Source organism: Cricetulus griseus, assembly GCF_003668045.3.
Source record: "Cricetulus griseus strain 17A/GY chromosome 1 unlocalized genomic scaffold, alternate assembly CriGri-PICRH-1.0 chr1_0, whole genome shotgun sequence".
Lineage (NCBI taxonomy): Eukaryota > Metazoa > Chordata > Mammalia > Rodentia > Cricetidae > Cricetulus > Cricetulus griseus.
In genome coordinates, this window is record NW_023276806.1 from 56,981,022 (window position 1) to 56,994,685 (window position 13,664).

Genomic DNA, 13,664 nt, shown 5'->3' on the forward strand with positions numbered 1-13,664 from the left:
TACAGGCATAAAACAGACTTCCTGACTGTTTCTGCAACATCCATCAGATGGATGCTAGAACTGTGGAGCATAATGACCAGCGGACCACACGTGACCAGAGGACCACATGTTTCCAGGAGACTACACATGACCAGCAGACCACACATGACCAGTGCACCTCATGTGACCAGAAGACCTCTTGTGACCAGCAGGATGTTTCTCTTTCTTACAGATGATCCTTTACTGACATCCATGTCTTAGAAATATTGACTGGATTCCTATCTTGACTGCTTTCCAAATATCATGGCCAACCACCCAGTGGGATAGGATTTTTGCAGCTGAACCCCAAGTTTTTTGGCACTAACATGTCTACCTTCTGTCTCTGGACTGATCATTGTTCTGCCATGTGGGTGTGGTCAGTTGCCTGTGCCCTGAGGCAGAGGAGAACTGGCTAGCCAGCGGGATTTTGTTGAGGCCTTTGCTGAGTGGTACTTTTCTTTGAAAATAGAGCTACAGGCCTCCCATCTGAGAGGCAAACATACTTGCATCCCAGGAGCTCATTCCTAAAGCAGTGGAGCCCTGACCTTCTATAGCTCTCTGCCTATGTCAGACCTTGCTTTCTCTGTTTAGCTTCCCTGGCCTCCTGAAGAATATGGGGCCCCAGTAGTGAACACATTTGATGGATCCTTTTTCTCAACTTGATAACATTCACTTGGTTGCATTTCTTCATAACCTTCTACTTTGTGATGCCTCCTAGCACACTTTTTCCTCTCATCTTCCCTTCTTTGAGTGGATGATGGGTCCAAGCCCAGAATTTGATGCAATAACCCTTGGATGGTTTTTTATAGTCCCAAAGTGGTACTTCTTTGTTACAGCTCAGTATTCCTAAATTCCGTTCCAAGTCTCATTATTTTACATTTATAAATATCAAGTTGGATTAATTGGTTCCAGCTCTCAAAATGTTTCTACCCAGAGGTTATTTTCTGCTATTTTCATAGTGGCTTTTGAGCCCCAGGCCTGGAGTCTGTATGCGGGCCGTGTTCTGTAGGTATCCGTGGAAGGCTGATCTGGGGCAGAAAAGATGAGCAGATTCTGGGCTCCACTGTATCCTTTGAAGGCTGTACTGGCCATAATAGCTTCAAAGCATTTCAACAAATTCCTGGGACATGACCTTCCATTTGGGAAGCACAGGTCGGCCAGGCTTGCCATAATCAAGCCATGCCTTGCTAAGCACCCTTTCCCTCCATCCCCTGCAGCAGTTTTTAATACTTTCCCTACAAGCGAAGTTAAACTAACTGGCCTGTAATTTCCTGGTGTGTCCCTGAGCTCTATGAAATAACGGCATTAGCTTGGCTACTTTCCAGTTCTTCCAGAATGTTTTTGTTTTGCTTTAAAACTCAGGACTGAAAAAGCTGGGGAACGCTTCTCACCTCCCCTTCCCTTTGTCTCTTCCATGACATACTGCTCCTTCTGGTCTCAGAACAGCTGCCATTTTAATACCATCAAATCTCTTGAATGTTTTCACGTATTATTTGTTCCTGTCTCTGAAGCAGGAGCTTTCTATTTTTCATTTTGACAAGGGTCACCCCCCCCTTTCCAAAACAAAGGCTTACAACTTTACTACATGAACTGTTAATTTGAAGCACCATTTAAGAAATGACTTTCACACTAGGAATCTAGAACCCAGCAGCTTACTAGAATATATATATATATATATATTACATTCTTGCGAAGGACTCTGAATTCTTGTTGCGGAAGACATAAGAAATATGTCCACACACCCAGGAGTTAAGCATCAAAATTGTGGAGCTAATCCATCAGGACATACTGACCCAATCCATTAATCCATTTAGCAGTGTCTTAAAACTGGACAAAGTAAGATCTGAAGATAAAACACTTATCTCTTACCTTATTTTACATTTATTTTTGTTCGTGTGTGTGTGTGTGTGTGTGTGTGTGTGTGTGTGTGTGTGTGTGTGTGTGTGTGTGTATCCCACATGTGTGCCAAGTGACTGCAAAGGTCAAGAGAAGGTGTCAGATCCCCTGGAGCTAGAGTGGTTATGAGCTGATCAACACGTGGGTGACATATGCTGGCAACTCAGGTCCTGCAGAAAGCACCAGGCAATCCTAACCACTGAGCTGTCTCTCCAGCCCTGCTATAGTCCTCACCACTGAGCCATCTTTCCAGCACTCCCACATTTTAGACAGCATTTGGTATACTATTTCCAAAACTAACACCAGCATCTCTTTCAAGTTATAACATAGAAAACTCCATAAAGACACTTTCCCTAAAAGAACCCCAATTGTGCCTTTTCTTAGTACTTGAGAGGCAGAGGCAAGTGGATCCCTGTGAGTTGGAGGTCAGCCTGGTCTACAGAGAGAGAGTTCCAGGACAGCCAGGGCTACACAGAGAATCCCTGTTTCAAAAAAAAAAAATAAAATAAAATTTTGCTGATAAGAGGAGGCAAATTAATACTAATTTATAGGCACAAATTTGCAGTCATCATAACAGTCTTTAGGACTATCTCTGTTTTTTTATTGTATAGAAATTAAAGATCAAATCACCAAAAATTGGGCACAAATCTTTGTCTTTTTTTTATAGATGATTCTGTTTTAGTGACTCCTTTACTTTTTGTTTCTTTCTAAGGAAAACTTAGGTAGTCATTCCCAACCTCAGGCCATGTGTCGCTGGAAGCTCACGGCCAACTGGGCAGGAGAGGCGCCTGCCATCGGGGTAGTGTGGAACCCGAGACAGTTAAAATGGGAGACTCTGAGTTCAAAAATGCTGTAGACATAACTGCTGCCTCACCCCAGCTTTGCCTTCCTCATTTTTCAGTTACTATGTCAAGTCTGAAATCTGTACATCTGTCTTAAGATGTTCGTTTACTGTGCGTTATATTTGCATGCGCAAGAAACTTCAGACTTAAGGCACACATAGACCTCACTCCTTAAGACATTTTAGCTGGCTTTGAGTGACTGGTAATAGTTTCCTTGTAATTTGTAGTCAGGACTTGGTATATCTGCCAAGGAAAAAGTCATATTCTTCATATCGGTCATAAAACATAAAAGTACATAAAAAGACCTGGACACGTACACTGAGTAAATGCAAGTTCAGTAGGAATCTAAAACATACATTTTCTCGGTATTAAACTCTTTCTTCTCTCCTCTCTCTCCACCCTTGCCTAACTCCCTTCCCTGTCCCTCTTCTTTTCCTTTCTTATGTATTTATGCATGTGGGTGTTTTGCCTGCATGTATATATATGTGCACCATGAATGTGCCTGGTTCCCATGAAGGTCAGATGAGGGCATCAGACCCTTTGGAAGTGGAGTTACAGACAGTTGTGAGCAGCTGTGTGGGTGCCAGCAATCAGACCCAGCTCCTCTAAAAGAACAGTTGGTGTTCTTAACTGCTGACCCATCTCCCCAGCCCTTAAAACGCTTTCTTACAGATTTCCATCTCCACTGTTTTAAAGTGCTACATCCAGGATTTATCTGTGCCTATCTAGTGTTTATTGTACTATGGAACTACAGATTTAGTGCACATTCTTTAAGACTTCTCTAGCACTCACTGAGACTTCTCCCACATTTACAGAGACTTCTTTCGAATTCACTGAGACTTCTCCCATGTTCATTGAGACTTCTCCCAGGTTCACTGAGACTTCTCCCACATTTACAGAGTCTTCTTTCACATTCACTGAGACTTCTCCCACATTTACAGAGATTTCTTTTACATTCACAGAGACTTCTCCCAGGTTCACTGAGACTTCTCCAACATTCATTGAGCTTTCTCCTGTGTTCACCGAGACTTCTCCCATGTTTACAGAGACCTCTTTAATTCCCATGGCTCTGTTTCATTTGCTCTCTTTTCCTAAAATACCCCTTTCTATATTTGAATGTCTGGATCTACCCCCCAAGTTAGACAGCATTGACACTAATGAAAGAGTGCCATGTTCATGGGAAAGTGGGAAAATCTGAGGCTTTGTATTTACCTATGGCACAATCTAAGTTATTTCAACTTCTAATTTCAAATCTTCTAGTTAGTGGACTTCCTAATATCATTTTCCTGTGTATGAAATGGAGAGTGTTTATATTTCATTTTAGATTGGGATGTGAGTTAGTTTTGTTGTTGTTGTTTTGTTCTTATAAAGATCAAAATATCCAAGCTCTTTATTCTTTCTCTCCAGATGCCATTGTCTCCTCAGAACTGCTAATGTTAACCTCATTTCCCTTTAGTTCCCTAGGCACTTTCCTGTCCCTTAAGGACCCCACTGACTGTTTTCTGCACTATGTTATTTACTGTTTTAATGAGGATTTGCTGAATACATACGGCATGCCAGCCTATGTTTATATGTTTTTGATTGTTTTATTTCAAATCCCAATGCCTCTTCAAGCTCCATGTCTTCACAATATCCATATTGCCATGTCTCTCTGCACTGTACACATAATGCTTGTACAAAATGTATATGCTAGTATTTGGCAGACTTACCAGTATATGGTATCTATAAATCCACATTCATGTGTGTCCATATCCTTAAATAGTACTGGGTGTGGAAAGCTGCTATTGTCAGTAGATAAGACTATCTCCATCCTCGGGAGTGAGTAGTCATAACAATAAATAATAGCTACCCTCCTGAGACTATACATGATGGAGACTGTTCTCTTCCCATTCCTATTTAAGTTCCTGGAGTAGTTCCTGGGAGAGCAAAACATGGTTTTTAAAACAAGGTGAACGAAAAAATGAATTGTAGTGCTACCTCTGGGGAACTAACATTAGCAGAAATCTAAGCAGGCTTTCAAAGAACTGTGGTTTATAAATAAAGACACTCATGTATACAGTATTATGGCTAGATGAAATTCTAAAGTTTCAGGGCAAATTACACAATTTCAAATGAGTTCTGTGTGTATACAGTGCCAAAACATTCAAAAGAAACCTTGAGCAAATCACTCAGTCATGTGGGCTTTGCTAGCCCAGACATTCCGAGTCTCCATTGAGAAGATGTAAGGAGGCTCTGACCTGCTTTTAATGCTTATGGATAAACTTCATTTGGAGTGGGGGTCTTGCTTTAACAGGCAGTTACTAAGCAACCACAAGGTAAGAAACCAGGAAGCCAAACAGGCTAACTATGCTTAAAGCAAGAAAGACTAGGCTCTGGCTTAAGGTTGACAAGAGCATCCTACAAGTAGACATGGACATGCAATCATGTTTCCTGTCTTTATGGTATTCTTGAGCCCTTATTCCAAGATGGAGATCTACAAGGAAAACACAACTCATGAACTCCCCCAAGGTCAAGTTACTTTGTTTTCTACTATTCCTTCTCCCAGTGGCTAAGTTTTCTTGAAAAAAGAACGTTAAACTTCCTAATTGTGCTCCTAAGGCATTTGTCTGTGGAGGTTTCCTACTTGCTACAGACTGTGCAGGCAGAAACAAACTCATGAGCAGGCTCTCCATGTGCCTCAAAAGTCCAGAGGCCCCAGAAGACTCTGGCTTCTGAGCCTTTCCACAGCCACCACTCACAGCTACTTTGGTGATCCCCACGGGCAGAAATAATATCGTTTTGATTCCCATTAGAGGAGCTATCAGGTGAGGGAGTCGTGGGGAGGAGGCCCTCTGTAGGGAAGGGCTGAGACTGGAAATGCAAATGCAGCTCTCCTCCAGATGTGACCTGTCTTAGGCCAGCGCTGACCAGGAGCCTGCACTTGCTTTATGTTCTTTATCATTCTTGTTCCAGTGACTGATGGTAATGAATTTCTGGTGCCTCCAAGGCCTGATCTCTGTGGTGCTCCACCCTGTCTTCCTTTTTCCTTCTGGAACCATTCAGAAAAGCAAGTGTGGGAGGCTTATTGCCCAAATGCTCCAGTGGAAGAATGTGGGAGAGCCAGATGTGAGAGGGACCTCCCCTGAGTGGAGAATATGCAACCAAGAGTCCCAGCACATGTTGGAGAGGGATGGCTTTCGAACTAAACTCTGGATTTGTAGCATTGTGCTATCCCACATCCAAGTCAAAATGCCTGTCCAGATTAAACGTCAAAACTGCCCTGTTATCATCTCTGTGTTTTACTGAGTATCTTTGAAGAAGAAAGAATCCTTTGGGGGCCTAATTGATCCCAGGCCTAATACTTGGACATGGATTTCCATGACCACTTCAGAAGAAAAAATTCTGCTATTTTAAATCCAGGTATCACATAATGTTTCAAATGGTATGCACACATTCTGAACATCGTAAGAAATGATAGGAGGTATGTAATTTGGCTGTGCTTGTAGAGTAAGTGTGCCAAAACATCAAGAGAGGTATAGCAAGAACTAATGCCAAAACATTTGCAATGCTGTTAACTATCAGTAACTACAACGAAACTGACTCAGATAGTGCTCGGGCCATGCTAAAGAGGTCACTATGGAATCACCCAAGAACTGGGACATATAAAAGCTTCATCAGTTACCAACAAAATAAAGTGTAAACAAGTTTGTCTGTGAAAGGCCCTCAAATCTTCACATTTTAAGTCTTCATAGCCGTAACATAGTGCCTAAAAAACTGTAGGCGACATTGTAATTAGTCACTGAATTTTTGTATGCCTTGCAAGCCCTAAGTTAGATATGAACGAGGCAGGGTAAGAAGAAATCCTTTTTTCATGAGCCTGAGCGGTAAGCCCTTTGCACAGGTACACAGACCAGGCATTTGTATCAAGCAGCTGCCAGTAATGGAATGTGCCACTAATCTTAGAGAAATATTGCAAGTTTTACATTGTTTAATGTGAGATGTAAAATGCACACAAAATTTGCTAGCTGATGGAAAATCAGTCCAGCTGTGGCTCTTTCTTGTACAAGAAAGTCTTTCTTGTTTCTTTCAAGAACCAAACAGTAATAATGGCTCCCTTTAGTGCCATCACACATACAATAATTATCATGGGAGGGTACAGCCCAGTGTTTTGGTATACAAATGTTCATGATTTGTGCTTTTGAATTGGGAACAATGATAGCGTAAATAATCTAGGTAAGTTTATTCTAAAGCGGCGTGTGTGTGTGTGTGTGTGTGTGTGTGTGTGTGTGTGTGTGTGTGTGTCTACTATAAGGAGCAAATATATACAATGGAAAGTGGAAGTTTACTTTTTAAAGATTGAATTAAAAATTTAAAAGTGTCATTCTGGATGCTTTTATTTCTAAACATTACAAAAAAAGATCTCTTTGACAGACCCAGTCACTCACCTCGTAATATAATGGTAAACCGCCATTAGGGGGCTTTTTTCCCTTTTTAGATGAAACAGCTGCAGCAAGCGACTGTATTTCATCGATCTGTAAGACAGTTGAATTAACTTATTATGAATGAAGATTTACTCAAGAAACACACAGATCTGTGAAACCTTCAAAAAACCTTAGTAATTTAAATCAAGCCACTAAGCAACTTAGCAAGAAAGTAGCAGTTACTGCTACTTTTGAAGGGACCTGCTCCCCTTTCGGCAGCCATAACAGCCAAACATGTGCTTGCCATAAACTTACCTTGGTCACTTAGAGGTCAGATGCCTGTCTCGTGACAAGGAACCCATCAGAAGTTAGTCACTAGAAAGTCAGATGCCTGCCTCGTGACAAGGAACCAATCAGAAGTTAGCTGGTGGCACTATGCTTTATGACTCTGGGTGTGCTTTACGGACAAGCGCACAGCAATGAGATAGAGAACATAGCAACCACCCTGGGAGGGCCTATGGGCCATAACAACCAGTTGACCAATCAGCTCAGGGCAAGCCCTCCAAGCCGGAGGCACACCAATCGTGAGCCTGTGCGTACCCCTAGACACTCCCCTTACGCTGTCCTATAAGATCTCTTGGGAGGCCCTAGGAGCCGTCTTTTGCGAGCCATCCGCCATGGCGGGTGGGTGAAAGACCCGAGCTAACATGGGGCTAGCTCATTAAATTACAATAAAGCCTCGTGCAGTTTGCATCAAGCTCTCAAATCCGCCTGGTGATTGGGGTGACCACAGTTGTGGCCTGGGACCCCGGATACTTGAGTTTTCCGGGGTCTAACACTTTAAGATGTGGTACTTAAACTTCCAGGCAGGCTTCTGGTACCTGCAGGCTTGTGTGCCTCCTGTCAGCCCTTCTTTATAGCCCATAGCCCTCTGACTTGAGTCAGCCAGGATTCTCTTTAGACTTAACTTTTCAGTTAGTCATGAGCTTACCTTATTTAGTCTACTCTTATTATCATCTAACCTTATAGTAATTAATTCCTCAGAGAACTTAGCACCATGTCTGGAATGGTTGCAGAAATCCCTGTCAACACAATGATGTTTGAATGGACTGCATTAATGAAAACGCTAGTCTTTTCAGATTAAACATTTTAAATGGATTGTAGATTATACATGTTTGTTTAAAGTCATACACCATAAATAACGAAGTAGTCCAAGACATGATCATTGTTGCATACTCTAAATTTCAATCCATAACTTTAAGGAAGGATGTCTTTGGAGATGCTGGGGCAGGAAGGTACCTGCTGAAGAATGTCTTGCCATGACACTAAACTGAAGAGTTTACGCTGAGGGTATTGGACAGCCATGCCTAGGGCTTCAATGAGAAGAAAATCCTCAATCCGGTTCCCAACCACGAAAGCGATGGAGGCCTTCCAATCATTCTGTAACAAGAGCAGACAGAATTAAATGCTGAGAGTTTTTCACTGCGTCAGAGGCTCCCACTGGAAATTGGGATAGTTTCCTTACAAATCTTACTTTAAGGACAGGGTTGACCTTGAAGTCTATGCGAGTTTTTGACCAAAGTAGCCACAAGGCGGCAGTATTGTGCCAAATTTCACGCAACTTAACTAAAACCATTTTTCTTGAGAAACCAGGAAAACCATTTCCGAAGGTAGATAAATCCCAGTAAAATGCTGTCTCCCCTGCTCCCCAAAAGCTGTTGTTTGCAATCAATATATCATGCCTTGCCACAAATGTACATTAAAGTACAGTCTCATAGCAGTAATCATTGTTTCATTTCCTGGTCCTTTCTCTAGACAGTGACTCCAAATGGTGCTAGTTTTATAGAAGAAACTCAAGTGGTAATTGCTAAATGTTGAGTGACACTGAGCGAGTTGCTAGTGGGAACCAGAATACACCTTCTCCTCTTACTGTAAACATGAACGTGACTGCTAATTCACAGGATTCTTTCCATGTCTAGGAAAAAGGCTAAAATATTATAATGGCACATAGAATTTTAACTCAAACAATTTAAAGAAACAAATTACTAAAGAGAAGGATTTCATTTTGCAATTCCTTTATCTCCATTTGGAAAAGGTAATTCTCTGGGAGACTGAATGGAATGCCATGCACTTACCCCCACCCCCCTCTACCTCCTGGAATTTAAAAGGAGACAGAATTCTGCTTCTGAACAAAACAGTCCCATGGGGAGGTCCCTTATGTATGGCAAAGACACAAGGAAGTAGAGATGAGTACTAGGGAGGGCACCTCAGTCACATGACCTCCCCAGGCCTCAGGGTCCTCATGTATAAAATAGGACAGTTGGGCTTGATAGTGTCTAAGCTCGCTCCCCTCTGGCTCAGCAGTTCTCAACATGTGGGGTGTGGAGCCCTTTGGGGGGTCAAATGACTTTCACAGGGGTCACCTTAGACCACGAGAAAACACAGATATCTGCATTACAGTTCAAAACAGCAGCAAAATTACAGTTATGAAGTAGCAGCAAAAATATCTTTATGGTTGGGGGGTCTCCACAACATAAAGAAGTGTATTAAAAGGTCACAGCATTAGGAAGGTTGAGAACCACTTACTCTAGCTATTTCTAGGAGACTGTCATCAGTGGAGTAAAACCTGCTCTTGGTGGATGCCAAAATAGTGTCTAAGAAGACCGAAAAACTGCGTGGGTTTTCTTTTCTTTTCTTTTCTTTTCTTTTCTTTTCTTTTCTTTTCTTTTCTTCCTTCCTTCCTTTCTTTCTTTCTTTCTTTCTTTCTTTCTTTCTTTCTAACTTTCTTTTTTGTGAAATGGGCAATTCTGCATGACTCTCTGGACTCTGCTCTGTTCATAGTCAGGCTGACTTCAGAAGCAAAATCGAAGTGTGAGCAGAGGCATGGTCCAATCCTCCCATCATCTAGGACCTGTCTGCAGTGTTTTCCACGGAAACTTACAACATGACAAGATCCACCCAGTGTCCAGTGTTATCAGGAAAACAAAACCACATGTGGAAATATAAAAATGTATGCGTTACTTACAGAGACTGTGTTATGTTTGTGTGCATGCAGGTGTGACTTTGTTTTAAACTCTGTTACTGAGTTTAAAACATTCTCTTTGGATGCTTATTTGGTGTAGAAAGAAAGAGCACGCATTTTTTTTTTAAATATTCTGGTTCCAAAAATTAAGTATGGTATTTTAACAAATTGTTTAGAAAATAATTTCATTGCCACAAACTGACCTTTCTTGCACTGGATGTCATCGTTATCCCTAGTGTACTCTCGTCAAAGCTACATCAACAGTGAGAACTAGAGGGAAAAGCCTCTTCAGTTCTCATGGAAAAGTGTTTGTCTATCCCAGCTGGGCGGTATGTTCAGGTTCCAACACTGAAAACTACTCTACCCCTTCTCTCTTTTTCCTGCAAGTTTCTTTGCCGATATTCGAAAGCTAAAGGTGACCCTCAACTCTTTTAAAGACAATTCCCAGAGAGGGTGTTGTAGCCTACCTACCCATGAGGATCCGGTGTCAAAGGCAGATGTGGACCATTCCAGACAAGAAGAAAAAGGGGAAGTGGAGGAAGGAACTAACAATTACTGTGCATCTGCCATGTGCCAGGCACATGTTACCCCACTGAACCCCTAAGTAACTCTGTGAAATAGGCAGTACACTGTAGACAGAAAGACAGGTCCAGGGGTTCAATGCCTTGCTTAAGATCATTTTGGCAGAAACCCATGGGGATTACCAGAAAGCTTACAAATCTGTGATTATTTCAGGACAGTTCTGAGGGAAGGACACCAGAGTCTGAATGACATGTTACCATCTGTCATGTGTTACTAATTGACAAAGACTTACAGTACTTGTAAAAGTGCATGGAGCCTTCAGAAATAGCTTACATCCAGTCCTGAAAGCATCATAAATCACATTTTAAAATATGGCATTTTACAGGGAGGATGAGTATATAAGTGATCTCCCCACTTTTCCTCTAGAAGCCCAGGGCTCAGTTCCTTTGCTCTAGAGTGCTTTTTTTTTTTTTTTTTTTTTTTTTTAATCAAACAAACGAGTCTATTTTTTTCCAACCCGTGGTGGTGTTTGTTGAAACTTGTGGTATTCCTGATGTCACATAGAGACAGCTCATGTAAGAGAACAGTCAGTCTCCCTATCTGATAACATCTGTGAAGTCTAGCTATGGCCCAGGTTTCACCCCACACCCTGGTTCTTAAAGCTGCTTCTAAATTGGGTCTGTTTTGTCTGGTAGGGTCCATAAAGAGTGTTGATAGAGCTGCACGTTCTTGTCTAGTCAGATACCCAGGGCCCCAGTAAACAAGAGACAAGAATGGTTAGTCTCCCAGGATGCCTGAGGGGAAGGCTGCACCAAATGCTGACTGCTGCAGGGGGCAGCTGGATGCTGGGAAATGCACACTACTAGATGAGAACAGAGTGTAGGGTACCTGAATAGATGAGGCTCTATTAGCATTCCAGGAAAACTGCAGGTTCCAAATTTCTACCATCAACAACTTATTTAGAAATAGGATGTTGTTTTAGAAAAAGAAAAGGACACAAATTAGATTTGGTAAAATACTGTCAAAAACAAACACACCCCCCCACAAAGACAAACAAACAAAAAATCAACATCAACCCCTTCTCCATTTAATCCCACACTTCAATATACAGTTAAACAGAGTCTTTAAATTTAAGTTCACAGGGAAGTCAGAGAAATTTGGTATAATGAGAATGAGTATTGCCCATAGGAGAGGGAGGTGGCAGTGTAATGTCACACCAAGTGAGCACGGGTGTGGGTGCAGGAGGATTTCCACCTCTGTGGGGGAGTTTGAGCCAGTTCAGGGAGTTGGAGTGTACTGAACAGGGGCTGGGAAATGAAAACTGGCCATGTTAGAGAATGCAGTTAATATATTTGATGGTGAGGAAGGAGGCTTTTACTCTCTAGTATACCCCAATGCCTTTGACAATGAAGGTGGCTCCCTGCTACCTGGAGACATGAATGACATACAGATATTGCTGAGTGCTGTCCTAACAGTTACTGACAAAGCTGGTCAAAGGTGGAACGGAATTGTGTAGAGACACAATCCATTGCCTTCTATTTGCTTAAGCAGTTTTACCTAATTTGAGGCCTAGCAGGAGGGCGTCTCAACCCAAACACTTACATGTAGTCTCCTAAGGCAAGAAAGCATTCAGTACATGCAGGGAACCTGGCCAGCTCACAAAGCCTTCAGTCTCACAGACATGGGGTAGATTTAGAACTATTTTTCTTTCATATATTAAAAATTCTCCAAATTTTACTAGGCATTCCATATTCTAATATGATTATAACAACTCTTTCACTAGCAAGTGAGAAGCCTCTGGACAATGGGGCTGTGATTGCCTACTGCTGTTAGCAGGAACAGTCAGCTGATAGGGGTGGGGGACAATGGAATGCTGTCTTGGTGGCTTTCCATAGCACTTCCAGGAGGAGGTCTCCATTGGCCTCTACCCAGAACTGACCTGGGAACCTTCATTAGTAAGAGACAAATAAAAGTAGTAAGTAAAATCCATGCAGCATCTAAGAAGTTGGGTTTTACTGAGAACCATTTAGCACAACAGATATGCAAGCCTGTACTTGCTGTCAATACTCAGCTGGAAGGGACCCTTTTTGTCATGTAGATTTAGTGCCAAATGGACAGGGATTTGTGAATGTCTTTCTCATGCTAGTTTTTTTTTCCTTTCAGAAGACTTGGCTCTCCATCAGCAGAGGAGTGTTAGTGTGGGCTTTTGGCCAGGAGAAGAAATATTTTCATTACCTCAAACTGGCTGTTGTAATTGTATCTGTTAAAAAGGAATTTTTTTCAACTGTAAACTAAGTTGAAAGTAGAGGTTCAGTAATAGACACATGTCACACAGTAAACAAGTGCAATATTAATGATGATGGCATGCTTTAACCTAACGCTTTAAGGAGGCATATATTATATATACATAACTATATAGCCTTCATAATTTCTCACAAAACTTAGTTTGATCTATTAGTGCATACTGCGATGAGGAATCTTTGTTTAGGAATCAGATCTTACGGCTGTCATATTTTCACAAGTAGACTGTCAACTCTAGAGGACAGTAATAATCATTTACACGCCAGTATACCTTATGGTGCCTGGCATGAACAAGAAATAGAGTCAGGAGCTCTATAGAAAGGCATGGGGATACACTTGGGACACTCAGGGGACTTTGACTCTTGGAATCATAAATTGTGATACAGTATCACCCCCAAAGGGTGCCCATTCTGCAGCCTGTCAGTCCCCTAGAGCAGAACACATTGGGTTCGACCTAGCATGAGTCCTGCCAGGGGTCAGTTACGAGGATTTAGGACCTGCTAATACATGTTTCCTGAGAGTGATTTGGGAAGGCACCTGATACAAGAGGAAAAGGCTGCTAACGACTCACAAACAGCATTAACTACAAACCACTCCCCCTCTCTTTACTTCTTCCTGCTCTTTTCCATCTACCATCAAAATGATGTCCTGGTCCTCCCTCTC

General features: G+C 41.9%; 1 protein-coding gene across 1 annotated transcript in view; it reads right to left on the reverse strand.

Moving 5' to 3' along the window:
• The window catches only part of Spag17 (sperm associated antigen 17), a 213,136-nt gene that overhangs the window by 157,491 nt on the left and 41,981 nt on the right, over positions 1-13,664 (reverse strand). Inside the window, exons 2-3 of the mRNA XM_035451312.1 lie at positions 8,456-8,596; positions 7,181-7,267 (exon numbers count right to left, since the gene is read on the reverse strand). Of these exons, the coding sequence (XP_035307203.1) occupies positions 7,181-7,267; positions 8,456-8,596 (228 nt within the window). The remainder of the gene's footprint in view (positions 1-7,180; positions 7,268-8,455; positions 8,597-13,664) is intronic.